We start from the raw sequence: 27552 nt of genomic DNA, 5'->3' as shown, positions 1-27552 counted from the left end.
CGATGCTTCCAAATATTAAACTATACTCTGGTGCACTCCTGTAAATTGTAGTGACTGCTGTTGCTGTTAAGGTTGGCTTTACAGATATTTTTTGCTGGTGTTGACATCTACTGGATAAATTTGCTACTGGCAGGAGGAGTACACTGTTTCAAAGAACAGGAGAGTGCTATTCCCCTCCATTCGGGAAGCTCACACTGCACAGTTCAGTCTTGCACAGTCATACACCCTTGCCTCTTCCTTTTTTGTTGTTTTTTGTTGTGTTCTGTTTCCAAAATTTTCCTGTGAACAAAAATTGAATTTAAAGATAGTAAATTGCAAGCGCGTTTGGGCAACAGACTGATGAAACAGCTGCAGTCTTTCTTTCATAAACTTGAATTTTTCTGTTTTGCCCAAGGCAGTAAACGGAAATTAGTTTATTAGTTTCACTTTGGTCACTGGTGAATATCACCCCCCTCACAAAAAATAACACTTTAATTCTGCTTGATTTGAAATAATTGACCGATCAGGAATGAGGCATGTGAAGGGAGCTACCAAGACTGAATTACACCGTAGGCCTGGAAGATCAATTGTTTGGGAGGAGAGCTGAGACGCTGCAGCCTTATATTACACCTGCCTGTTTATTACACTTGGCCTGAGGGGAAGGCAATGCACCATTCTGATCTGTTGCCTCGGAGAAGTATGGATGTAAAATGAATGCAAAATAAGGGAACAGCATGTTATTTTTTTTATGTTGATACATTTTATATTGATATTGAGGACATTTGAGTAAACTGAACTTCTAGTTTATAGAAGAGCATATGTGTTTTTTCCTTCTTTCTATGCCAATATTCTTTGCTAAGTGCAGTTTAATTTATTTTATATTTTTTAGCTTCTCAATAATACTTGTAGTGATTGACTGGTAGCAGTAGCACAAATACTTAGTAAAATTAGTCCCACTGGAAGATTATTCAGATGCTACAGCTCTTCTTCTTACTCCTCCTTCCTCTGCTCTCTCTGCCTGTTTTAATGATTTCATTTTCAGAAAAACGACCTGAGGCACAGCAGAGGAAAAAAAAAAAAAAAAAGTCACAAGTTAAAAACAACTGATGGACTTAATGCTTTGGCAAATCCATGGAACAGAAGTGAGGCCAGATGTTTGCTATACAGGCATTTGGCATGTATATAAGAATCTCACTACAAGACTGCATATAGAGTTTTTGACAGCTTCAGTTGAGCGAAAATGAATGATGGCTATTCTGGATAAAATGCAAACATTTTGGCCAGTGCTTGCAAATCTGGGAGTTTTGAAATTATATTACCTAAATTCTTGGTATTCTTAAGTCTATATTTAAGTAGGTGCTTACCAAATTTGATTTGATTTCTTTCTGTATTTTTTAAAGGTTCTACATCACTTAACATATCTTGAGAGGGATATGTGAGTAGTTCATGCTTTTGAGAAATGAGCTGATTCTTATTTGATCATGTTTTCCCTAAAGCAGCTAATTAAAAGCTTCGAAACTCTGACCTAGGAAAGGTAGGTTGCTGATTTACTGCATTCAGCAAACAGTCTTCATCCAACTGTTGAAAAGATAAAACATGAGTTGCTGGTGGCAGTTGTAAGTGAGAAGCAGGAAAAGGTGGTGGAAGAAGTGATAACAGGAATGGCTTTTGAAAGGCAGAGGAGCAAGCTGAGAAACAAGTTAACTTTGATACTGGGTGTGGTATTAATTCATTAGGATGGTGGCACTGTCACTCTAACTCTTGAAGCATTGCCTTTCAAAACAAAATAAAAACAGCAAGTGGATGTAAGTGATACTTATTTTATTGAATCAACTGAAAATAAAATCCATCCATTTTATGAAACACGGCTAAGCCACAAGAGGTGATGAGCTGTGACTGCAGATGGACAGGTAACGTGGGCTCTGGCCAACTTCAGTGACATTCAGCAGGAAGGAGACATTTAAGATTCGAGAGCCCTAAGGGTCTGCCAGGTGAGGTACAAGTCCCGTATTTCCAGCCAGGACAAGGGCACCTGATACTGATATACTGATACTAATGGTATCGGTGCCGTGGAGAAAACAAATTTTATGGAAACATGCAGTGAAGCTCCCTCTCCAGGCCTTCACAACGTCCCAAAGTGTGACAGGAATGGATATAGAGCGAGGTGGGTAGCTTTTCAGGACATGTGAGTGGAGGTTGGCGACAGTCCGACATTTAGGGCACCAGAAATTGGAAAAACAGTAGTTATTCCCCTCAGTGTAAGGATCTTGTGTAGTATCTGGAAATTCTTATTGCAGGATTGGAATAACCACACTTTCCTGCCTCAGTGTGAAGTGCATCATGTTAAAACTTCCAAGGCTCTTGGATGCATGTTGATATGGACTGTGATAGTAGATTTAATGTTTCTTGTTTTTTTTCTGAGGAATTTTGCATCTAATAAGCTCATTTTATATACCACATGCTTAGTGGCTGTTTCATGATGTAAGTGTACATGTGGTCTTGATTTGGGGGAGTGATATATGTCTGCTTTTAAAAAAACACGTGTTGGAAAACCCTGTGTGATCAGAGGTCATTGGTTCTGGAAGAGAAAATTTATTACTTCCCCTGGTGCTAGCTGAAGCTTTTTAAATGTGAACAATGGCAGGGGTGGGATGACCCAAAAATAGCCTCTAAGAGGGAAATTTGAAGTAGTTTCTTTATTATAGAGTTTCACAGCAGTATGAGTGATCCAGAGAGAGCTTATGCTGTAAATTATGCTGCGTTTAACCCTTTCCTTGGTAGAGAGCTTTCTCTTCTAATAGTTTCGACTGATTGATCAGTCTTCCCCAAGGGCTGGAAACTTGAGAACGGCAGTAAATCAAAGGAAATTTCTCCTGCCTTGTCCAAATGTAATTTGAAGACCTAGTCCCCTCCTCCTCCAACCCCCAAGAAATCAGCCCCAAAAGAGCCAAGATCCTGTTAATTAAATTTTGTGAGATTTAATTTGTGACATTTGGCAACACTGACAGTAGCTTATTCTACATTTCTGCTTTATTAACTATGAAGTCTTAGGCGAGATTAGGTGTGTCAGGTGCTGGCAACCACTTAATGCATTTTGAGAAGATGGCCCATTTCTCCAGAAGAAATCTAGTCATGTCTCTGTCTTCCACCCTCTGTCTCTCCCCGATGGGCACCTTTGGACCCAGGCCACCAGTTGACATTCAGTTAGTTACTATGCCCTGAGTCGGGGTGCTGGCCATGTGAGTCTTTCTGCACAAACCTTCCATGAACTTGCCTTTAACATAGCAGCTTTTGGCATTTGGGATTATTTTGTTTGTTTGCTTTTCACACTAATGAGATAATTTAATTAAGGAACTCGATGTTTTGGGCAGTGTTTTTCAAGCAGGAGTGTTACAGAGGAAAATTTTTTTTCTCTCTCTCTCTATTTTTAACAAGGCTGGGTTCCAGGGAGTGCTGGCTACCCAGAACCGTGTAGAGACATCTGAGAAAGCTATTATGCCTTGTATATTATGTGTAAATTATGTATAAATTTCTGGTGCTTTTTCAGTTAGAAAGCTGTTGTGCAAAATTGCAGTCATGTTGTTGCACAAGGACCTTGGAAAGCCCAAGAATCTGAAGCAAATGGCAGCTAGAATTGATTTTTGGGAATGGAGGGTGGTGAGGGTCAAATTCTGCTCTGAGCTATTGGAGGGGTGTTTGCAACAAGCCAAGGGGGAGAATCAGATCAAGATCTTTCTGATAAAAGCCTTAAGAGAGAGGAATGGAGTCAGGAATTTTCTTCAGATACATATACCAAACCAGTATATTTTTCACGTATTTTCTATCAATTTATAATTGGCGATAAGTGCATCTGAGGATGTGGATGAAGGCCTTCCAAAATAGTCTGAGACACTTGGATGACGGGGCACTTCCCTGGAACGAAACTCCTTTGCCTGATGTAAACCCCGTAACTTTGTGTGTGTCCAAATTTGGCATGGAGCAGGGTTGAGGGTGGGACTGGTCTTCATCTTCTGTCCAACAGTGTGAGCAGCAGGATCACAGACACCTCTGGACTGCTGTGAATTTTTCTCGCCCTACCAACACTCATGATCAGTGAATTGCAGGATGTGTTATCTACTCCACTCAGGCTGTAAAGGAATTAGCATTTGAAAGCAAAATGACGAAATTTAGGAAGTGATCATATTGAAGATAAATTTCCATGAAGCTTAGTAATAAAACATACACATACAGATATTTTAGTAACCTCTTATTTAGGAAGACCATATTCTCCCAGCTTGGAGAAAAAGAAACCAGATTGGTAAGGTATGGTTTTACTCTTTGTTGTGGCTGGGATTTTTTTCAGTTGGATAGTCTAGTTTATCTTATTTATCTAAAGAGAAGATTTCCATATCCATCTGAAGTACTCAGAAATAATAAGTGTACACACTTATCTACAATATTTCGAGACAGAGAGGAAAAGTCTCATTTGTGCTTCTTGCATAGTGAACTCTATCCTGAGAAGACACTGTTGTGTTGCTGCTCTTTTTTTTTTTTTTATATGTCCCAAAGCATTGTTTCTTCCAGCATATATTTGGAAAATTAAATCCTATATAATCTTTTAAATCTACTGCTTCTTTATTACTTACAGGGTTAGGATTTGGCCTTTTCTTTCTTCTTTTTTTTTTTTTTTTTTTCTTTTAAGATCTGATTGTAGCAAAGCAGCTCAAGTCTCTCTGCCTTGTCTTGGATTTTACAAGAGCTTTACAACTGTTTACAGGACTAAATCAGGGGTTTACAAAAGTAGACCTTGCTTGATAATAAAGTTGTTTCCTTGCCCCTCAAATATTTCTGGGTCTTATCTTTCTACACAGCTGCTTGTAGTTCAGCTTTACAGAATCTCTTGATTGGATTCCTACCGCCTTCGTCTAACAAAGAAGTCTTTCAATGAAGTCACCCAAATGGAAAAAAAGAAGTTAAGTAAAAATTGTGAAAATGGATTAGTCAGATCCATGTAGGCTTGTAACAGTGATTCCATATGTCTGAGAAAGTCTCTGTAGGTTATAAATAATGTTGAGCTCAAATAAAACATTTTGTTTATCACACTTCTAAAGAGTATCTCCTGAAGCTGCCAGGTCCACTGGTACCCTATTCTATCTGTAAGATTTTCTTAGAGATACATTTACATGTGTGTAATATGTGTGCATGTATGACCTTACTGTTGAGTTATATCCAGAGATTGTAGTAATACTGATATATTTCAATATTATTTTGGTGCCATATGCATAAATTAATGTGTTCTGTCCTGTGCCTCAGGAAGAGATGGTTGTGTCGGTATGCTCTGATAAAACTGCATCCAGTAACATTTCCCTGCAGCGTCTATCTGAAATCATTCAAGCTTAGGTACTTAGACATCTTCTTTATCAGTTACCGTTCTTCATGCTAGATCTGATTACAGCAAATCTCTCTCTTCTTCCTCATCTTTTTTTTCTGTGGATCTCATAAAATACTTAGGCTTTACATGCCCTTAACTGCTTTTGAAGCTCTCTAATAGGCTATTTTATCTGTACTTCCGTTCATCCAGTCTGAAAACACATAATGCTATTTAGCTGCTTATTTTAATGTTTCGGACTCACTCTTTCTTCTTTTCTTCCATTTCCCTAATGACCGTGTATCTGCTTCTGTTGCTCTGTCTCCCAAACTCTCTTGCCTATCAAATTTCTCTAATGTTATTATTTAAAAGGTAAATTTGGAAACAAATGCTTACTCAGGAAAAATTTAAATTAAAAGGTTGACTTTTATTTTTGTAGTCACTTAATGAAGTTGACTAATAGTCTAAGCAATCTGATTCTCTAGCTTCAGACTGACTGAAAGCCTGTTTTTCCTTATATTTATATCTGTGAGGACAGGCGTTTTAAGGAGACCTTGACTAGATAAGCATGGAGAGTAGGGAAGAAGCTTCTCTAAGGCTCAGACTGGACTGTCATTTAGAGAAACATGAATAGGAAGCATTTTTTTCTGCAGAACAGTGAGTGTTTTGGGCTTGGGGGAAGAAGGGCTGTGTTTAAAAGTATTGAGCATAAAATGAAATGTTAATCACTTAAGTTTAAAAATCTGCAGCAATGATCTGTTTGAACCTGGTAAGAGGCCTGTAGTTAGCACACTGCTATCTCAAATGCCTCTGGTCTTTTTCTTGCCTCTGCGTATGTGTGTGGAAGTTGTGAAAACAAGGAACAAACGAGCTTGCATAAGAGATGTGGTGAAAAATGAGTACCAGGAGGAACGTGGTTTTAAACTAAGAAGGTAGTAGGATTTCCAAACGGCCAAAGGTGTTTGGGGTAAATTTGGAGGCTGAATGTAGTCATCTGTGTAGGTACCCTACATGTTAGTCTTAAAGACGCTCATGTTTTGCAGAAAAACCTTCCCAAATTATACTGTTGAGCAAGCTGCTTATATGAGGCATTTCTAAAACTCCTGGTCACAGAAAAAATTGTTTTCTCTAGCAGGGGTTCTCTCACATTGTACTTTCCCTCAAAAGTGATAGATTTAAAGTAATTTCTTTTTAAAGTAATTTTTACGGTCTTCCTCACCTGCTGCATTGCATATTTTGGCCTTGGACAGCTAGAGAGATGGCTGTCGCATTCCTCAAAAGGGCATTCAGTATTGTTTTGTTAGTCTGTTGCTCTTCCCTGTTCTATCCTTTCAAGCCCATCTTGCTGTGAAAGTAAATTAAGGAGGAAAGGCTCAGGTGCATTTATAATCCTCATGCCTGGCTCCAGAGTACTTTGCATAACCGTCCTCTGAAACCTAGAGGGGTGTCTATGTTTTGGCATGATTTTTGCAACACGTACACAGTGATGCAGTCTTTAGGGACCGAGATAGGCATTTTGTTTGCTTTGCCATATCACTAAATCTCATTTCAGATTTGTCATGGGATTTTTATTCTCCTCTAGTTGCTCGGTCTCTCTTCTTTAGCTTATAGCCTTTTCCATGGCTCTCCCTTAACACCAATTTGATCTCCTTTTTGCTTTGAATTTATCAGTTCATCTGGTAACAACTATGGGTTTCTCTCTTCTCTTGTCTCTCTCTTTAGTAGGGTGGGGTTTTTTTCCCTCTAAGAGAGTTTTTGTTCCTTTAGTCCGCACAGTAAAACCCTTTGATTCTATGTGACAAACAGGAACACACATTTCATTTCTAGTCAAGATTAAAGACACCCAGCTACTCCAGTGATTACGTCTTGAGTAGAGAGTGGGGGAAGGCCTGTCTCATTGACTTTACCACCTTCACAAGATAGTATGTCAGCTGAATTAGTTGTACAGAGTGATTTTCAGCAGTAACAGCATGCCGTATGCCTCCTTATGGACGTTTGTTCTAAGATACACAAATCATACATTCATTCTGTTGTCAGCTATGTCTGCATTGTGGTTTTATGACTCTGATGTAGGGTAGATGTATCTGAGATGGCTTTAAGCTTATCTGCTCAAGAACTGACTTCTAGATACAACAGCGGGGAGCTTTGTGGTGGCTGAAAAATCAGCCCCCAAACTGAGGTTGATAGAGGTATGATTAGCCAAGGCCTGGCTGGGGCGATGACTTCAGTGCAGACAGCGCTGGGAGTTCCCCATGGCTGAAGAACAAGGTAAAACCCTTCTTTCTCTTCCTTGGTGCAGTTTAGAGGGACCTAAAACTATTTAAGAGAAAAATGCCTGCGTAGGAATATTGACAAAAACTTCCCTTGAAAAGGGAAAACTTTGTAGCTATTGATATTAGTATTTGTAAGTATTAGGTATTGATCGTTCTCCTTGTCCCTGTCTCCGCAACAGAAAGGGTGGGGGTTTGTTCATTTCTAAAAAAAAAAAAAAAAAAAAAAAAAATTCAGAAGAATCCATGTCTAGAAAATTTTAGCCTAAAATCACGTGTTTTGGAACCAGTAACGACTGTGTTAGGATGAAAAGAAAATGCTCGCACATCTTTGATTACAGTGAGTGCTGTCCTCCTTGCTGTTCGTGTGTGGTTTCCACTGGCCTCCGTCACTGCCATTTCTCAAGATGGTTTATGCTGCCCTCTGTCAAGTTCTGTGCAGAGGAATGTGATGATTATACTTGGCTCAGGAACCACTTTGTTGAAGTTTTTCTTATGAGTACAAAGTATGTTTAAAGCATTATTATTATGATTATGATCTTTGACAAAAATAGTCTAGACAAAGCATAAACTCTGGATCCAAAAATACATTTAAAAATTAGCTAGCCTGTTCACAAACCATTTCTTAACTCACCCAGCAGCTATTTATGAGAACATTTTATATTGTTTCTAATTTTAAACATTAATAGCAAGCACTAGCAGTTGAATACTCATTTATTAGATAGTTATCCCCTCTGGTTTTTCTGCACATCTTGTTGCTGTCAAATATCTTTGTACCCAGCCAAAGATGACATGTTGAAACAAGCAGTGTATCTTTAATGCAACACAGAAAAAGACATGATATTCAGCCCTGGCTTTTTATTTTTATTGGAAATATCATGAAATACAGTAGCTGGTCAAAGAAGTGAATTTGCTCGTGAAGAGAGTGGTGGGTTTTAAGTAAACTTCTTAATGCGTGGCTTAGTCGCAGGCTTTTTTCCTGCTTGTTATTGACGTAATTGCCTGTCAGTCTCATCTGATAGTAGAATTGCTGGGGGCATGATGTCTTGGATCGTGTGGCAAAAACTGCTAGCTATTGACTTATGTGCATGTGTGCCTCTGCTCTCCGCTGAATTAAATGTCAGATATACTCAAGTGTGTGGGTGGGTGGGGGATATGTGATTTGGTTCTCTCTAGTTGCCTTGTCAAGAAGTACACTAATACAGCTAATGGAGATCCTCGAGCTCGGAAGCAGAAGGGCATTCACTTGACAGCCACCATCCAAACAGTCAAAAATGAGAGCTTCATACTGCAGTGGAGACCGCGTGGATTTAAAAAGAAACTTTTCCAAAGGCAAGGAAATAATAAAAGCTATTTTGAAATTGTAGCTTGCAGTTTATAGTCTCCCTTTTTGCCTGGCTTTGCAAAAGGTTTATAAAACAAAAGGAAGGGGGTTTATACCTGTGGAATTTATAACCTCTAAAGACTGCCTTTAGGTACTGATTTTATTGTGAGGCTGTTGCCACTAGAGGAAAAACTTGCTTTCTTCACCTCTACTAAAACAAGCTTCTGTTTTCATTACAGTGTCTTTCACAGCACTTGTGTCTCTGGTTTTTGCCGTGTTTAGTGTATTACCTGTCATTTCCATGCGGTCCTCTGGAAAATATGAAATGAGCTTTCTGAATTAAAGTGTTAGATGGCCACAAAAATACAAGAAAGAAAATCTAAGTAAATATCAGTGAATCATCAACCCTCAAAACATCAAGCCAAATCTTGCATCAAATCCTACTGGTGAAAAAATAGCTGTCTCTGTTGGGTTAAGAGGAACGTTACTTTTTTTGGTCAATACCTACAACATTGCTGTGTGCTCCTCAATGTATGCTCTTGCTGAGGTTCTTCCTCCTGCAGAGGGGCAATATAGCCATTGCAAATGCAGATTCTTGGGAGATTTGGTTCAGCCTTTTGTTGAAGATAATGATTGTGGGAGGGAATTTTTGGTTGTTTTAATGCACATTTATATTACTGAATTTTTAACTGAGGATGAGTTTTCTTCATCCCAAGCTAGTAGCTCTCTGGTGAATCAGGTGAACCTTTAATTACTTAGTCATAATAGTTGGTTTTGTTTGCCTTTTAAAATTTTTTTTATCATGTGACTAACTAACATTGTTGATAGGTGGACTGTTTTATACCACTTCTAAGTTACATCTCTCTTAAGTAGTTTTTTATCTTTAAGTTTTTGGGTGAGTTTGGTTCCATCTCTCTCCTGAGCTGCTGTAAGCAGATGTTTTTACTGTCCATTTTTGTATCTAAGAATTTGTGAAACAAAATTGCTTCAACTGACCTCATGTTATTGTTACAAAGAACTTACTGGATCGTGTGATGCAAATAAAATAAATCAGATGCTGCAGTGACCTAGATACTCATTATTTATTTATGGGAATAAATATATTTAGCATTTATTTATACTGTTCTTCAATTCCAAATGCTGTAAAGTTTCACTTACTCAAGTCTGCTGGGAAAATAGCATTATTGCCACCATTCTGCAGGTTAGGAGACCTTGGCAGGAAGACTCAAGTAACTGCTCTAGGCTACATAACATATAATTATCAGAACTAGGATTAGATATTGGGATTCTCAACTCTCAGCATTGTGTTCAGATGTCTTGCTCCTGGCAGATAAAATCTATGTATAACAAAGTCTGAGGAGGTAAGTAATGATGAAGACAGGATGATCACACAAAGCGACTTGGTCATTTGATCTTCTTAGGTATATTAAGTGTTTTAAGTCTAGTCAGAAGCACAGGAGGAGACAGAGTATGTTTGCCTGCCCTTGGAGAGGAGCCACACTGTGGAAGGCTTGAGCGTCACAGGGTGAAGCGTTCTTGTAGGAGCTTCCAGTGAGGAGGTCTAACTAAAAGGAGGGGAGGCAGCTGCGTAAAGTAATGTGTGACTTTGAAATTAGGGAAGTAATGGATAGATTTATGAGGCAGATTTTTATCCCTCTGATCTTTAGGATTAATATTTGGTCAAAACATGAGGTGCTGAAAATTGCTACAGAAGTGACCTGAAGGCTACCAAGAAAACAGCAAGACGGAGCTGTTGGAAACATTTTTCTGCTATCAGAAGATCTGAATGATCATTTTCTTCTAACCTGGCTTTTCATGATTTGTGTGCTTGTTATTCTGCTGGAGCGTTTGGGCATTTGAAGTTTCCTCAGATCTGAGGGACTGGTCTCTCCACTGCATGCTAATTGTCCAAACTCTTTCAACTGTGTTCTAGATTAACATTTACTACGCCACTCTCTTCCTTCTGGTGTTTAGCTGGGAGATGGGGAGGAACAGTGCTCTCCTAAAGAAGAGGAGGCATGGCCAGGACTTGCCCTGGTGATTATAGAGTACAGTCACTGTGCTGGGACCTTTTTCCTAACTCCCCTTTGGTTTTAATCTTTCAGGCAAGCTCTCAAGTTTACTTTGAGAAGAAGCTGCCCTCCATCGAGATGTCACGGCACCACAGCCGGTTTGAAAGAGATTATCGGGCCGGGTGGGATCGCAGGGATTGGAGCTCCAACGGCAATCACGTCAGCAGCACCAACTGCAGCAGCACTGTGAGCACCAACAGCAACAACCGCCCTGGGCTGCTGCCCCTGCCCATCGTCCCCTCCCGGCTCCCCACCCCGGCCACCGCTGCCTGCACCACTGTCAACAGTGATGTGATCACAAGCCTGGTGGCCAACTCGTCTCCAGCTTCAACTACCAAAGTAAGGTTTTAGGGGTTTTTTTAACAGGGTTGGTGTATTGAAGGGGTGTTAGAGATGGAGATTCATCTGTTACTTAGCAAATTCTGTGTTCATGGTATAGCCAAGAGGAGGAAAAAAAAAATTCACGTGTTGTGCATACGCTAGAATAGGTCTTTCTTGCTCCGAGACTGAGGGTTCCCATGCTCCTGAGAGGCCCAAGCACAGCAAACGCTTCTTTCCTTTCAGCACTGCCTACATTTGGGCTTTCTGTTGCTTTCCCTGGAACGTTCCCATTTTTGCTTTTGGGAATGCTCTCCTTGTCTGCTGACCAAGGCAGAGCTATGGTTGACAAGTGGATGTGGTTTCCATCCAGAGGGAGTAGAAAGTGACTGAAGGGCATCATTTTGGCTGAATGGTGTTTTTTCTTCTCTTTAGTTGGTACTTTCCTATAAGGTTCTCAAAGCCTTGTTCTTAGTGCAGACTGGAGTGTAACAGTGAGATTGCTATAACCAGGCTCTCTCATTTGTGCAGAAATGCACACTGAGGAGTAGGAAAATGTTAAACGGCAAAGAATTGAAATTACTAGTAAACCACTGGGCTTTTTTGTTCTAATATATAATTGAAGGGAAGAGGGTGACTTTTCCTTTATTTTTAAACATTTAGCTCTTTTAAATCTGCAAAGTACAAGTTGTTATTCCACCAGAAAGTTGGGGTTTCTTTCTGCATGCAAATTCAGGTAGAACAGCTGGGGAATAGAAAATCCTGGCAAATTGTAAAGGTGACCACAGCATTAGCAAAGTGAGCCAGAAGCACTGCTGGTTTTCTTTTTATGATATTTAACATTTTCTTTCAACTTGGTTTCATTTTAATAACTGCAAGTGCCAAATACAGCAGACGCAGACAGAGGGAAAGGAGACAATAAAGTTATTTAAAGTAAGCCAAGAGCAAGCTGAAATTTTACTGCAGAACCATTATTATATTGATTTTTTTTCACACTGTAGAAAAACAAGGTCAATGCTGCAGAAGGAAACATTAGGCCAAAGTTTACAGTGTGATTGGTTTTAAAAATTTTCCATAGCATCTTCAAATTATTTTCATTTGAAAGAAGCCAACCAGATTCTGATCAAAACATATTTAGAGTTCTCCAGATGCTATCCACCGATAGATGCATTTCAATCATGCTTTGTCTGGAGAAGATTGAGGCAATTTTGGAGCCAAAGCAGTAATTTCATTTATCATGACCTTTGTTCCTGGATGTGTTTAGAGTCCGGCGATGGTCTGGAGCTGATCAGCCCTTCTCCCAGATGTTCAAAACCATTTTGAAGTGTAGCAGTGCCAGTAAACCATGTGTTTATTGGGGGAGAGGAGGCAGGAGAAGCAAGTTAAATGCCTTTTGATCATATGCTCAATGTGAACTGTCTTCTAAATTACCTTATTAGACAATTTTCTGATGGCTTTCATTAGTAAGAATGTTTTGGCATGAATAGATCAAAAGCAATAAATAGACAAGAATCGAGGTAACATGGGACACTTTTTATTCTGAGAATTGTTAATCAGCTGTGTAATCTTCATAAAATAAATGTGCAAAAATGCATACAGTCTTTGCCACAGCCTCTCCTACCGAGAATCAGATAAACAGCTCTAAAAATTCAAAATTGCTTGTACTTAAGAGGAAAAAAACTTTGAAAAAGAAGTGAGGTAGGTAGGATGAACAGAGATGTAAGGGTATGGTGCCTAGCAAGCTTGCCACTAATGATGTGAAACAGTGTCAGAAAAAAGCATCAGGTGCTCATACATACTCATGTTCACCCTGCCTGACTCTCTCTCTCTCCTTCACACACAGCAGATTTACACTTGTGGTTAGCAATGTAACCAGCCAGTGCCTTTCCCTTGTAGAATCCAGCTAATGGTTAGGCATAAAAAATTAAATCCGTATAATGAGGAAATCACAAGTCAGGAGAATAACATGGTTGCTTGGTTTATTTAAAAAACGGGAATGTGCCGAGTTGCCTTGAGCTGTGGAGAGTTCACAGTCTACCCTCTGCAGCCTGTTTGTGAGCATGTTTGTGGGGTACCAGCTCATGGGGGGCAGGTGTCATCTTAAGCTGAATTTTTTAGTTCTGTTTTGTGGTCGGGAGTGGGATGTTTGATTGCTTAGCTGCCCTTCTGCAGTCTGAACCTTCCCCAATATTATGGCAGATGTCATTAAATTTAGTGGCAAGGGGGTGCCCCACACAAGAGGTGACATGGTATTACAGAGCAAAGAAAGTATTATGTTGTTACGGAGCAAGAAGATTGAGAGCCTGGTTCTCCTTGTCTTGTTGTCCAAGCATATGGGTACAGCCAACAATGTTCCTCCTCCACGCTGAGGACAGAAAGGATGCTCTGTGTCATCCGGTTAGTAGTTGTGAATTTAGCATATCTTCCTAAGCAGGTTTGAAGATCTCAGAGCATAGAGGCCAACTGTCCATCTCCCTTCATTTTGTTTTCCTACTAATTAATTACCCTCCTAGTTAAAAGTTTGGTTTTTTCTTTTTTTTTTTTAATCACAGAATCATCTAGGTTGAAAAAGACCCGGAAGATCATCTAGTCCAACCATTAACCTAACCATTATAAACCATTTAGTCTATCTTCAAACTTTTGATCCTTGGTTCCTCTAGTTTCCTGTTGTTTATTAGTTTTAGTAGCCTCCAGATAACTGTGTATCTTTTGCATCCTCTCCGTTCTTCATTTGTCTTTCAGAATATAGGTACCGAAACCATATGCATCCTTTCAGCATCAGACTCACTATTCCCTTATAGCATCAGACTCGCTATTCCCTTGCATGGCAATAATACTGCTCCCTTCCTCTGTTCCTGTGTCTGCACAGCCAATAATTGCTGCAGACTTTTTCACCAAAGTGCTAAGTCAATAGTTATTAAAAATACATATATATGCCATCGTCCTCCATTACATGTTATCAGAGTTGTAATCTTGTCAAAGGCTGAAATGAAGTCTGTTTGACAAGATCTGTCTTCTGGATACCCATATTGGCAGACATTGGGCATATTTCTCTCCTTCAGCTCCCAATTAACTGAATCCTGAAGTGTCAAATTAAAAATGGAGGAAAAAACTTCTTTTCTCTCTGACATGTAACTGAACTGTGAAACTTGCTGTGTTGGTGATGGAATTGGTCAGGGAATTCATAGATAAATGGTTTTAAGGACCACTAGACTATCTAATCTGGCTGAACCATTTGGTCTTTAAATTATTATGTAAATGTATGTAAGATTAAAGACTTCACCCCGAGTTATGTGATATGAACAGAAAAAGCATTGGAAGAGAGAAAAAATTGATCACATTAACTGTTGGAGAGAGGTGAAACCATCTTCAGAGGGAAGCTTAAGATATATAACACCAACTATGAGGGGGTTGGGTTTGGTCTGGTTTTATGCTTCTGGAAGAGCTTTTTACATCTTTCTGTGGAGGGCTTTAGAAGGATTTTATTACTAATTATTAATGTGTAGGAGAACTTTAGAACTAATTATACTTTGCAGACCTTTGAAATTTATTCTCAAAGCATACCTGTAACCTTCTTACCACAGATGCTTTGGTACAAATCACACTTAGTGGATCTGCCACATTTAAGTGGTTATAGATGTTTGGTCTGAGTTATTTAAACAAAAAAGCTGTATTTTCCTGAGCTTTATTTTGTGCTGAACTAAATTACAGTGATACTTTGTACTGGTGTAACCCATTTCATCAGAGGCTGCCAGAAGACATCAGAAATACTGTTTAGATCTCAACAACCTATAAGAAATAGTTTAATGTTGCACTCCCACGATACTGGCAGGGAAAGTGAGGCACTCGGAGGTAATGATTATTGGGTTTTCTGCTCATTCTGTGCCACTATGAGCAAAGTTCCAGCTGTTTTACTCAGTCTGCCTTTTCTACCCTGGTCCTGTATCCAACGCACTGGGCCACTGACCAGCACCCAGAGTCACTGCAATTTGAAGGGATAAGTCCTTCTCTGGAGATACTTCCTCAACCCCTTGAATGCCTGAAGTAGTTGATATGAGAGTGCAGTTCCTGCCATTAAACTGCTGCATTTGGATCAATTTGTCACACTCTGAGCCCAGGCTTGTACAATGATTGAGCTCAGGTTTGGGTTTGTCTATGTGCAGTGGGGGTTTGTGTTTTTTTTTTCTGCAGTAAGGTTATTTGTTGGTAGAAGGAAGCTATCAAAGAAATCCATGTAAGACTGCAGCACTGCTTAAGATATTGGCAACAAAACAGTCTAAAATTCGTTTAAAGATGCTGCACACCATTCCAGCTATGTTTTCTGTTCATCTCAGCAGCACCCTCATTCTTTGTTGCTTTTCCGAATTACTTTGCGAGTTACTTGTACAATTTTCTCCATCAAAGCTCCTGTATCACAGCTTCAATTTAGAAGTGTTGTCATGGGCTGTAATTTGAAATTTTATTACCAAGAGATTTTTTGGTTATAGAACATTTACTTTTATCATCTCTATATTATTTTTAAATGCCTGAAAAGATTGATACATCAACAGAATCTGTGCAACACCAGGCGAGATCTAATTTTTTTTCAACCTTAATTTTAAAAACCCTTTGCTTGGAACATAAATTGATTCTTAAGCCCCCACACATTTAATGATTTGTTATTCTCAAGGTTAAACCTATGACAAATTTTATAAAAATGCCAGTCTTCAGTTTTGATCAGATTTTCTCTAGTTGAGCTCAGGGATAACTGTATAATTTTAAGTCTTTAAATAGTGTAACTGAGAAGTGATCCTGGCCTCCTGTACTTACAGTGCTCCCGTAGCATTTAAGACTTACTTGTGTGTTGTTGCTACTGTAGTTTTTATCCCACTGTGGTTAGCCACAGTTATGATGTGGGAGAGAAGACAGAGAGGGTAAAACATTTGTTAACCTCTCTGGAATGTCAGGCAAGGTTTGCAGGCGAAAAAATCACCCCCACTGTCTTTGTCTCCATGCATCACTGCAACTAAATAGCATTAAAAAAAAATGCGTGGGGAGGGAAGAAAATTCTTATGTTAAAGTAAAAACAAGTCAGTATGGCTGAGGAATGCATGGTAAAAAGGAATAAGGTGGAACAACACAGAAGTAAAATGTTATATGCTTCTTTCCTTTATGGTCCAAAAAAATTTAGTTCCATAAACAGCAGTCTGTCATATGCAGATGATTTGCTGTACATTGCAGAATTTGTGTTGTCTTCTCTCACTTCGGAGGTGATGATTTGCTAAGCTGGTGTATAGCTTCCACAAATATTTAAAATATTGATTAAGCAGAGGAAAAATAAACATGAATTGTTTTTCAAGTTACGCCTTATGTTGTACATGACTAATTACATACAACAATTTGCTCTGCAACGGTAACTGAAATTTATGTACTCTTTTTATTATAAAACATAAGAGGCTTGCATAAAGAGAGAGATTATAAATATTGGAATACAACAGTTGCTAGAAAACAGTCAAAACATGCAGTGATGAAGTATATAGGATTTGCTCTTCCAGCTTCTCTGTGCAAAGCTACTCTCCACTCCCCTGAGGGTTTGTATTGATAGCTGGCATATTTTTGTCACCATTTCAGATAGTAGCCTGTCAATTCTTTGATCTGGACACGGTGTAGCAGCCCAGCCCAAGTGCAATAATGGCAAAAGCTGTGTTAAAGATCTTTCTGATTCTTTTGGCAAATCACTGTGATGGTAAGTGAGGCTTCAGTTGCTGGAAGTCAAGTAGTGCGACTGATTTTTTTTCAGGAGTGTATTTTTACCTATGGATAAATTTTTAAAATAGATTAATATCTACTTTCATTGGTAAATGAGATGCAAGCCCATTTCCATCTATGCAGAGACTTCTGGTGCATACGAAGCTCTAATTATGTCAGACTATTACATGAATGTATAGGAAATCAGAACAATACCCAGAGTATATAACCCCCGATGGTTTGTAACAGAAAACAAGGACAGGTTTTCCCTGGCACCCAAATCACATACTCCTGGTTCTCTAGGTTTGAAAGTTAATAAGCTTTGCACAACTTACTTTATGGGGTGACACACCATTTATCTGGAGTGCAGCTTCCAGACTGTGACTTCTTTGAGAAGTCTGCAAGCAAGGAATGACAAAGTGTATGACGTTGGCAATGACATGCCATTGCACCAGCAATGGCTCACAAGGGTGAAACCAGCAGATTGCACCGTGAAAAAATATCATTATAGTATCCTCCCAGTATCATCAAATAATTTTGAGAGTTGCTTTTGAGGAATGGACAGAGCTTGTGCCAGGAATGAGAGAGGGAAACACAGAGGTTTGATCATTGACTCCCAGGAGACATTTTTTCTTTTTGTTAATTACAAATTGACCAAAAATCTCTGTAAATTGAACTCAGCAATGGCTTCTGCTGAAGTAATCATATTAAGTTACTACAAAAAAGTTACAACTCTTGGAAGGTAATTGTGCCACCAAGGAAGATCAGTGGTGGGTTCCAAAACTGACATGTTGAAGGCCTTGAAATAGAGGAACCATTTCTTTGAACAAACTGGAGAGGTGCCTTGGGCATTTTTGAGGCTCTACTGTGAAAGGCTGTTCTTAATGATCTGTGACCCTAGAGAGGGCTTAAATTGCGTTGATGATCTGTCACTTCCTCTTACTGTCTTATTTTAGCATTTTTTTTCTCAGATGTATTTTTACATATTTTAATATTGTAGAACTTGGAACGTACAAAATGTGATTCTAGTTTTTTGTCAACTTTTGCAGATACTTTATTGGACTGAAATTGGTCTAAAAGCCCTGGCATGCTAATTAATCTGTAAAGTCATAAAAAGCTGCTTGGATTTTTTGACTTGCAATGTGTTTATCATCTGTTGAAAGAGCTAAGAGGTCTGGCCAGTTTCTAGGCCCAGTTCCATTTGAAGATGAAAGGCAGCATTTTTGAAGCACTAATTGACATAGCCAAGTACTTACAAGGTCACAAACATGACAGATTTGGATAAAGAAAAAGGAGCATTTCTAGGCTTTGGCACTTTGATCAAAAGTATCTTGACTTCCAAAAGGGATAAATATCAGTAATAAGTGTAACCTAACCAAAATGTATGTTGGCCAGGATTTAAGTGCTTGATTCTTTGAAATGATTAAGAGTTCTTTTTATTTTCTTATTTCTTTCTCATCACTACTTCATTTTCACATGTATTCCCTGGAGATTATCCATTAAAAATGCAGCAGAATATATATTCTACCATTCAGAAGCCATGGGTGTTTAGTCACAAAAATTTGTCCCAGCCTCCTGTCAGGCTAAAGAAGCCTGCCTGAGAGCTTCCTTGCCTATGATTTGATGTTGATTACTAGAGGGTTTATTTTCAAGGAGCAGTACTTCTGAAGGAGGGCAGGTTATCTGAGTTGTAGATGGATAAAATCCTAGTGTTGGTTGCTATCATTTACGAATGTGTTGCTGTTGTCACCGTCAAACATAGCTACAAGAAGAATTTTACAGGAATCATTTGGTGGTTTCCTATTATTTTTGCTGTCAATGCCTAACTTCACCAGGTAGGCCCTGGAAATTACTTTCAAGAAAACTGATCTCTTCTCAGCTATGTAATTTCTGATTTTGGCATTTCATGAAGGGGATAATGTCAGAGAAATCATTGAGTGAGGGGATGTGTGGATTAAGGTATATGTTGGGCGCGGAGGAGCCTGATGCAAACAGTTTGTAGAAGGCTGCAGAAGTGGCTGGATGGGATGTCTCCATACCATAACTTTTGGTATAACAAGAAAACAATGGCCATTTTTTAAAAATACAGATTTAATGCATATCAGAAGAAAAATAAATTGTTTCCAAACAGATATTTTTTTTATGCCATTGGTTTCCTCAAATTGCTGATTGATTTGCACTTTTTAATTTAGAAGTTGCTTGCAAAACAAATGAACCAAATGAATAAAAAGAAAGAAAGAAATGGAAGTGAGCCAAGCTTCACCTCTCCCTGTGATGTCTGTGGGCCTTGAGTTCCTGCTTGGTATGACAGGTGTCTATGAGGCTGATAGACATAAAAATAAATTTGGCCCTGGGAGTGATAAACAGTAGATTAAACTCTTCTGTCTGCCTCCTTGTACTGCTGAACGCTTCACCTGCAAACACTGGACACAGGCTGCTGCGCTCTGGGCATACTGGAAGCTCAGATCAGCCAGAGCTGACACTCCAAACTGACATTAAAGCAGCACCACCATCCTGTCTACAGTGTTGAAAATCCTCTTGAAAAAGTGCCCAGACCCTTAAGAGGAGCACGAGGATCTTGTGACTTGATGGCATGAAATGTAGGCAGCCTGTGCTGTTTCGACAGAAGATTGCTCGATGCCACAGAAATAATGCCAGGAGTCACGTTACATCAGCAGTGCTGAACTGTGCTCCATCCCAGCTGAACAATGCACACAAAGTGCAGAAATCTTCTGCATAAATGGAAATACAATGACTCAGCTACCTTGTGAGTGGGCACAGCGCAGGTTTATTGTCAACGCCTGCAAGAGTACTGTAGGGGAGGCCACAAAAAGAATTCCTCACACTTTCTCCCAACTCCAGTTTCACTCTCTAGAAGCATCTCTAACAATGATTTACAGTCCACCATTACCTTTCAAAGTAGCATGTAGAACAGGATAAACCTGCAGGTACTCAGGTTACTTGGTTGGTTTTTTTCTTGGAATTTGAAACATTGCTAAATGTCCAAGTTCGTTAAGTGGTTGTAACACTCTGTTCTTGGATGAAATTGGGACCTTCAGCAAACAAAATGCACATTTGACTTGGAGGAACTGACTGCTCTGAATTCTCCCAGAAGTTGATCTGCCTCTTCTGTTTTCGGTTGTTCTCTGCTTCTGTCAAGCTGAAACGTATGTGGTTGTTACCTACTCCAATTTAGCATCACCAAACTGGTTCACTTTGGAAAACAAAGCTTGTAGAGGTCCTTCAGAGAAATATATGCTGTCTGTAAAGTGATGTTTGTGTGTAAAGCGATATGCACCCACTGTATAAATAATGAATAATAACTAGTAATAAATTCTTCATATCATAGCATTATTTCTTAGTGTTTATGATCCCAGGTCTTTTATGGTAATCCTGGAACAAAGCACTGAGAAGTATGTGAATAATATTTACTACTGCTAAGTTGTTGCACAAACATGTCAAGAAAAAGAAGCTTTTTTGGCTGTGTAATTTGAATGCTTAAGATTATATACTGTTTATATTATAAAATTATGTATAATTAAAGTTATCTTTTTATCCCAAAGGAACATAAAGTGTTATACAAAGTCCATGCATTGAAAACCACTGAAGTAATGCATCAAGGTACATTTGTCAGCCAGCAAGTGGAATACTACCAAAGACCAGCACTGGGCATAATTTGACCTTGTGTTCCCCTGCAAATCCATATTATTTTTCAGCAGTAACAGTCTTTGTACGAGAAGCTGTGTTGTACAAGACCCTGGAAGGATCCAACAGTTCATCAGTGACAACCTCCTTGTGACACAGGAGTTGCTCAGCCAGTGTACAAGAGCCAGGCAGGCATGGCTGGAGGACAACCTGCCTGAACATGGAAATCCTGAGCAAGATCAAATGAACAATGAATTGTATGGAAACAGGGAGAATCAGAGAATCACAGAATGGTTGAGGTTGGAAGGGATCTCTGGAGGTCATCTGGTCCAACTCCCCTGCTTACCAGGGGAGCGCTGCTCACCTGGCCACCTACAGCCCAGGACCATATCCAGACAGCTTCTGAATATCTCCAAGGATGGAGACTCCACAACCTCTCTGGGCAGCCTGTACCAGTGCTGGGTCACCTTCACAGTAAAATAGTGTTTCCTGATGTTCATAGAATCATAGAATGATTTACATTGGAAAAGACCTTAAAATCATCAAGTCCAACCAATAACCTAAATCTGCCAAGTCCACCACTAAACCATGTCCCTAAGCACCACATCCACACATCTTTTAAACACCTCCAGGGATGGTGACTCAATCACTTCCCTGGGCAGCCTGTTCCAATGCTTGACAACCCTTATGGTGAAGAAATTTTTCCTAATACCCAACCTAAACCTCCCCTGGCACAGTTTGAGGCCATTTTCTCTTGTCCTGTCCAACCCCCACCTTGCTACAACCTCCTTTCAGAGTGCTAAGGTTTTCCTTGAGCCTCTTTTCTGCAGGCTAAACAACCCCAGTTCCCTCAGCCACTCTCCATAGCACTTGTGCTCTAGACACTTGAACATCTTCATTGCCTTTCTTTGGACACACTCCAGCACCTCTATGTCTTTCTTGTAGTGAGGGGCCCAAAATAGAACACGGTATTCAAGGTCCGGCCTCACCAGTGCCAAGTACAGGGAGACAATCTCCTCCCTAGTCCTGCTGGCCACACTATTTCTGATACAAGCCAGGATGGTATTTGCCTTCTTGGCCACCTGGGCACACTGCTGGCTCATATTCAGCCAGCTGTTGACCAGCACCCCCAGGTCCTTTTCTGCTGGGCAGTTTTCCATCCACTCTTGCCCAAGTCTGTAGCAGTTACATGGGGTTGCTGTGACCCAAGTGCAGGACCCAGCACTGAGCCTTGTTAAATCTCATACAATTGGCCTTGGCCCATTGATCCAGCCTGTCCATATCCCTCTGTAGAGCCTTCATTCCCTCAAGCAGATCAACACTCCCACCCAACTTGGTGTCGTTTGCAAACTTACTGAGGGTGCACTTGATCCCCTCATCCAGATCATTGTTGAAGATATTAAACAGAACTGGCCCCAGTACTGAGCCCTGGGGAACACCACTTGTGACCGGCCATGCAGCCATGGATTTAACTCCATTCACCACCACTCTTTGGGCCTTGCCATCCAGCTGGTTTTTTACCCAGTGAAGAATGCACCCATCCAAGCCATGAGCAGCCACTTTCGCCAGGACAATGCTATTAGAAACAGTGTCCAAGGCTTTACTAAGGTCTAGGTAGACAACATCCACAACCTTTCCCTCATCCATTAAGCGGGTCACCTTGTCATGGAAGGAGATCAGGTTAATCAAGCAGGACCTGCCTTTCATAAACCCATGCTGACTGGGCCTGATCACCTGGTTGTCCTGTACATGCCATGTGGTGGCACTCAAGATGATCTGCTCCATAACCTTCCCCAGCACCAAGGTTAAAATGACAGGCCTGTAGTTCCCTGGATCCTCCTTCTGGCTCTTCCTGTAGATGGGCATCACATTTGCTAACCTCCAGTCAACAGTGATCTCCGTGATTGGCCAGGACTGCTGATAAATCATTGAAAGTGGCTTCGTGAGCACTTCCGTCAGCTCCCTCAAGTACTCTTGGGTCGATCCCATCTGGCCCCATAGACTTTTGTGTGTCTAAGTGGTGTAGCAGGTCACTAACCATTTCCCCTTGGATTATGGGGGCTTCACTCTGCTCCCTGTCCCCATCTTCCAGCTCAGGGGGCTGGGTACCCCAAGAACCACTGGTCTTACTAGTAAATACTGAGGCAAGGAAGGATTAAGGACCTTTTCCTCATCCTTGGTCATTATGTTCCGCCCCACATCAAATAAAGGATGGAGATTGTCCTCAGCTCTCCTTTTGTTGCTAATGTGTTTATAGAAACATTTTTAATTGTCTTCTATGGCAGTAGCCAGGTTGAGTTCTAGCTGGGCTTTAGCTCTTCTGTTTTTTTCCCTGCATAAGCTCACAATATCCTTTTGGTTCTTCTGAGTTGCTCCCCCTTCTTCCAAAGGTCATAAACTGTCCTTTTTTTCCTGAGTTCCAGCCAAAATTCTCTGTTCAGCCAGGCCCGTCTTCTTCCCCACCAGCTCATTTTTTGGCACATGGGAAGGGCCTGCTTATGCGCCTTTAAGCTTTCCTTCTTGAAGAATGTCCAGCCTTCCTAGACTCCTCTGCCCTTCAAGACTGCCTCCCATGAGACTCTGACAACCACTCTTCTAAACAGGCCAAAGTCTGGCCTCTAGAAGTCCAAGGCAGCAGTTCTGTCTCCCTTAGTTCACCAAGAATTAGAAACTATCATTTTGTGATTGCTATGCCGAAGATGGCCTCCAACCATCATATCACCCACAAGTCCTTCTCTGTTTGCAAACAAGTCCAGCGGGCTGCCCTCCCTAGTTGGCTCACTCACCAGCTGTGTCAGGAAGTTATCTTCCACACACTCCAGGAACCTCCTAGACTGTTTCCTCTCTGCTCTGTTGTATTTCCATCAGACGTCTGGTAAGTTGAAGTCCCCCATGAGAACAAAGGCTAGCAACTGTGAGATTTCTCCCATCCCAGCTGCTTACAGAATATTTGGTCTGGCTCTTCATCCTGGTGTCTATAACACATTCCCACTGTGATATCTGGCCTTCCCCCTGATTCTTACCCATAAACGCTTGACTCTATCATTACCATCATTAAGCTCTAGACAATTAAAACACTCCCTAACATACAGGACCACCCCCTGCCTCTCCTTCCTTGCCTATCCCTTCTGAAGAGTTTATAGCCATCCATTGCAGCGCTCCAGCAGTGCGAGTCATCCCACCATGTTTCTGTGATGGCAACTACGTTATAGTTTTCCTGGTGCACAATGGCTTCCAGCTCCTGTTTGCTGCCTATGCTGCGTGCATTGGTGTAGATGCACTTCAGTTGGACTACTGATCCCACCACCGTTTTGGGGGGACAATCTCAGACAGAACTTCCTGTATTTCAGATTTTGCCCTCTTGCCCTCTTGCCACTGGGCATCACTGAAAACAGCCCAGCTCCATCTTCTTTGCACCCTCCTTGCAGGTGCTTATATACATTGATGAGATCCCCCTGAGCCTTCTCTTCTTCAGGCTGAACAGTCCCAGCTCTCTCAGACGTTCCTCATAGGAGACAGAAGGGGCTACACAGGTGGAATTTAGAAATACTGCTTTGTTGTGCAGGTTTAAAATTAGGAAAGTCAAAGATCAGCTGGGGCTAAAATTGTCAAGGGACATGAAGGACAGTAAGAAGAGTGCCTGTAAATACGTTTGCATCAAAAGGAAAATCTGAGCCCACTGCGCAGCTGTTGAAGGGACATATTCCCAAATGGACATAGGAGAAGCAGAATTACTCATGCCTCCTTTGCCTTGGTCTTTACTGGCAAGATCTGCTTTCAGATTCTCCCAGATGTGTTTGCCTAGCAGCAGAGTCTGGGGGAGTGAAGTATAAGACATGGTAAAGGAAAGGCATGAGGACAGGGATAGATGATGAGGAATGAATTTACGGACCATGTAAGTCAACTGGACATACACAGGTCCATGGGACCAGGCAGGACACATCAAGGGATACTGAGGGAGAGACCAAAGAGCTGATGACATTTTGAAGTCACTTGCTATCATCCTTGAAAGGCCATGGTGATCATCGAATGTTCCCAACGTCAAGAGAAGACAATGGTCATGGCCATCTTCAAAGAGGGCAAGAAGAGGGATCCAGGTCAGCCCAACCTGAATGTCTAAGAGGACTGTGTAGCAGATCTTGTTCAAAGGTATTTCCAGGTAAAAAAGGACCAGAAGGTGACTGGAGCAGCCAAGGATAAATCATATCTGACCAACCTGATGGCTTTCTATGATGATATGACTAAGTTGATGGACAAGGGGGGCTTTTATTTACTTTATCAAGGTTTTGACAGTCTCCCATTGTATCCTTTTAACTAATGTGGTGGGATATGTACTGCATGGATTTACTACAGATAGGTGAAAAACTAACAAGACTACCAGGCTCAGGAATAGTAGATTGCCAGCGGTTCAAAGTTCCACTGGCAGTGGGATGAGTGGTCAATATTGGGGCTGATAGCATTGAATAACTTTATTAATAACCTGGGCATTGCAATGAATACACAAATAACAAATTGAGGGGAGCAATAAATATGCTAGAGTGCAGTGCTACCATTCAAAAGGACCAAGATGAGCTGAAAAAATGGCCTGCTCGTAACCTAATGAAGTTCAGCAAAGACAAACGCCTTGCATCTGGGGTGAATTAATCTCATGCAGCAGTACAGGCTGAGCAGCAAATGGGTAGGAAGCAGCTTTACAGAAAAGGACCTGCAGGTCCTGGTGGAGACCAAGTTGAAAATGAGTAGCAGTGACAAGGAAGGTCAACCAAATGCTGGGATGTATTTGTAAGAGTAGCAAACAATTCAAGCAGAGTGCTCTGTCTGTCTCTTCTGTGACTGCATCTCGAGTACCATGTCCAGTTTGAGGCTCTCAGGCGTAAGACAGACACTGACCTGCTGGAGAGACCCTGCAGAGGCCCAAGACCCACTGCAGTGGCAAGCCACCAAGGTGAGCTGGGGACTGGAGCACAAGACATACAAGGAGAAACTGAGCGCTGGGTTTGTTGAGCTTGTGGAAGGGAAGGCTCAGGGTGAGTTTGATTCCTCTTTACGCCTGTCTAATTGGGACAGTATAAAGAAGAGTTACAGATTCTTCTCAGAATTGCCCTGTGAAAGGAGAAGCAGCAATGCGCACAAATTGTAGTAAGAGAAATTCACATTACATATAAGGAAAGAAAAATAAATTCTCCATGTACAGTCCAAAACTGGAGCAAAGGCCCAGAGCAGCTGCAGAATCTCCATTAGAAACACTGCAGGCTCAGCTGGGTGTGACCAGGAGCACACAATCTAACAGCAAAGTTCACCTTGTTTTGAGCAAGAGTGGACCAAGTGATCTGCAGAGGTCCCTTCCAACCAAAAGCATTATATGATCATCATCCTAGAATTGAATCACCACTTAAATATACTTCACAAGGCAGAGGTTTTGTCAGTTTGCTTTAAAACAATACCCAGAATCCTCATCGCCCAGTAGATACTAGAACTTTGGATTTATTTTAGGTTGTCTGTTCCTAACTCCTATCTTGGCATAGTCATCACAGTTTTGTTTTTGAACAGCTTGTTTCCTTTAGAATTTCTGCCTCATGCTAGGATGGAATAAAACTGAATAATTTATCTTCCTTTTCCTCAAAAGCTGAGCAATATTTATACCCCACATGGATTTGAGACATTATTATCTTTCTAAGCTTCCATTAATTATCTTTATCATTCCTGCTTTTAAAGGTCTAGCATTTATCTTTGCAAGGTTCTTCATGCTGGATTATAGAGGAAAATTTGAGTGTATTAATTCTGTTCTTGCTCATGAAGTTTTAAACTCCATTTCATAAACATTTTTTCCACTGCTGGCAATAATTCTTCTGGTAGTTTTCCTGTGGCCAAAGTGTCTGATGTGTAGAATTGATGGCTTTTAAGGTCATCATGCACATGCATAATTATCTTAGATGTACTGCTTTGATTAAGGCATACACATGTACACAGTTTTTGAAGATGTGGATCACAGATACTGTGTTTGCCACATACAAAGCTGCCGTTCACCTTGTTTTCTCAGCTTACTTAGAAATATGAACTGCTTTACAATACCATTTAACTCTGGAGCAGTGCAGGATAATGCTATTTCAGGTGGGTTTAGATGTCATCTAGGCTATGTACAGCTGTTTCAAGTTTTTCAACAGATCCATCTTCATTTCCATTTTCATGTTATGTAGATAATTCCTGAGTTTTCCCATAAATTGCCATTGTTTCCATCACTGGTTGCTTTTAAAGGGACAGGGCAGCAAAAGTTCAGTGTCAGTGCTTTGTAAAAGCTGGAGCATGCTCTCTGGTGCGGTGAACTGAGTGGAGTGAAAGAGAACCCTTTCAAAATAACCAGAAGTAAAAGAGTGGAGCAAGACACCTATAAATTCATCCAGACAGACCTGGGCTGGCCACTTCACTCTGTGTTCCTCCTCTGTTCCCTGTGGACCATGTGGCTCCTCAGGGTGCTGCGTGGTTGTCCCGTACAATAGTACAGCAGAGCCCATGGTGGAGGAGAGGCTGAGGGTTGGGTTTGCTCAGCCTGGAGGAGAGAAGGCTGAGGGGGATGTGATTGCTCTCTTCAGCTTTCTAGTGGGTTCTTATGGAGAAGACACTGCTAGAGTCTTCTCAGAGGTGAACAGTGGAAAGACAAAGGGCAATACACACAAAAGTCTTGCAAAGGAAAACCTGGTTAGAAAGAAAGAAAAACCTGCTCAGACTTAGAGTAGCCAAATACTGACACAGGTGCCCAGAGATGTTGCATACCCTGAAGTTATCTAAAACTCAAGTGGACAAAGCCCCAGGCAATCCAGTGTGTTGTTGGATTGCTCTGAGCAGGGGATGTACCTGATGACCTTCAAGATC

At 40.8% G+C, this 27552-nt stretch overlaps 1 protein-coding gene across 5 annotated transcripts in view; it reads left to right on the top strand.

Moving 5' to 3' along the window:
* Positions 1-27552, top strand: part of KLHL29 (kelch like family member 29) — a 403320-nt gene that overhangs the window by 140477 nt on the left and 235291 nt on the right. For all 5 annotated transcript variants that reach the window (XM_074895564.1, XM_074895563.1, XM_074895565.1 and 2 more), the window contains exon 3: positions 11026-11331. In XM_074895564.1, coding sequence (XP_074751665.1) covers positions 11071-11331 — 261 coding nt within the window. In that variant the 5' untranslated portion in view covers positions 11026-11070. The remainder of the gene's footprint in view (positions 1-11025; positions 11332-27552) is intronic.

The sequence above is a fragment of the Athene noctua genome, chromosome 1 (genome assembly GCF_965140245.1).
Source record: "Athene noctua chromosome 1, bAthNoc1.hap1.1, whole genome shotgun sequence".
Classification (NCBI taxonomy): domain Eukaryota; kingdom Metazoa; phylum Chordata; class Aves; order Strigiformes; family Strigidae; genus Athene; species Athene noctua.
Note: the sequence above shows the minus strand (reverse complement) of the source record. Positions and strands in the feature narration are given on the sequence as shown.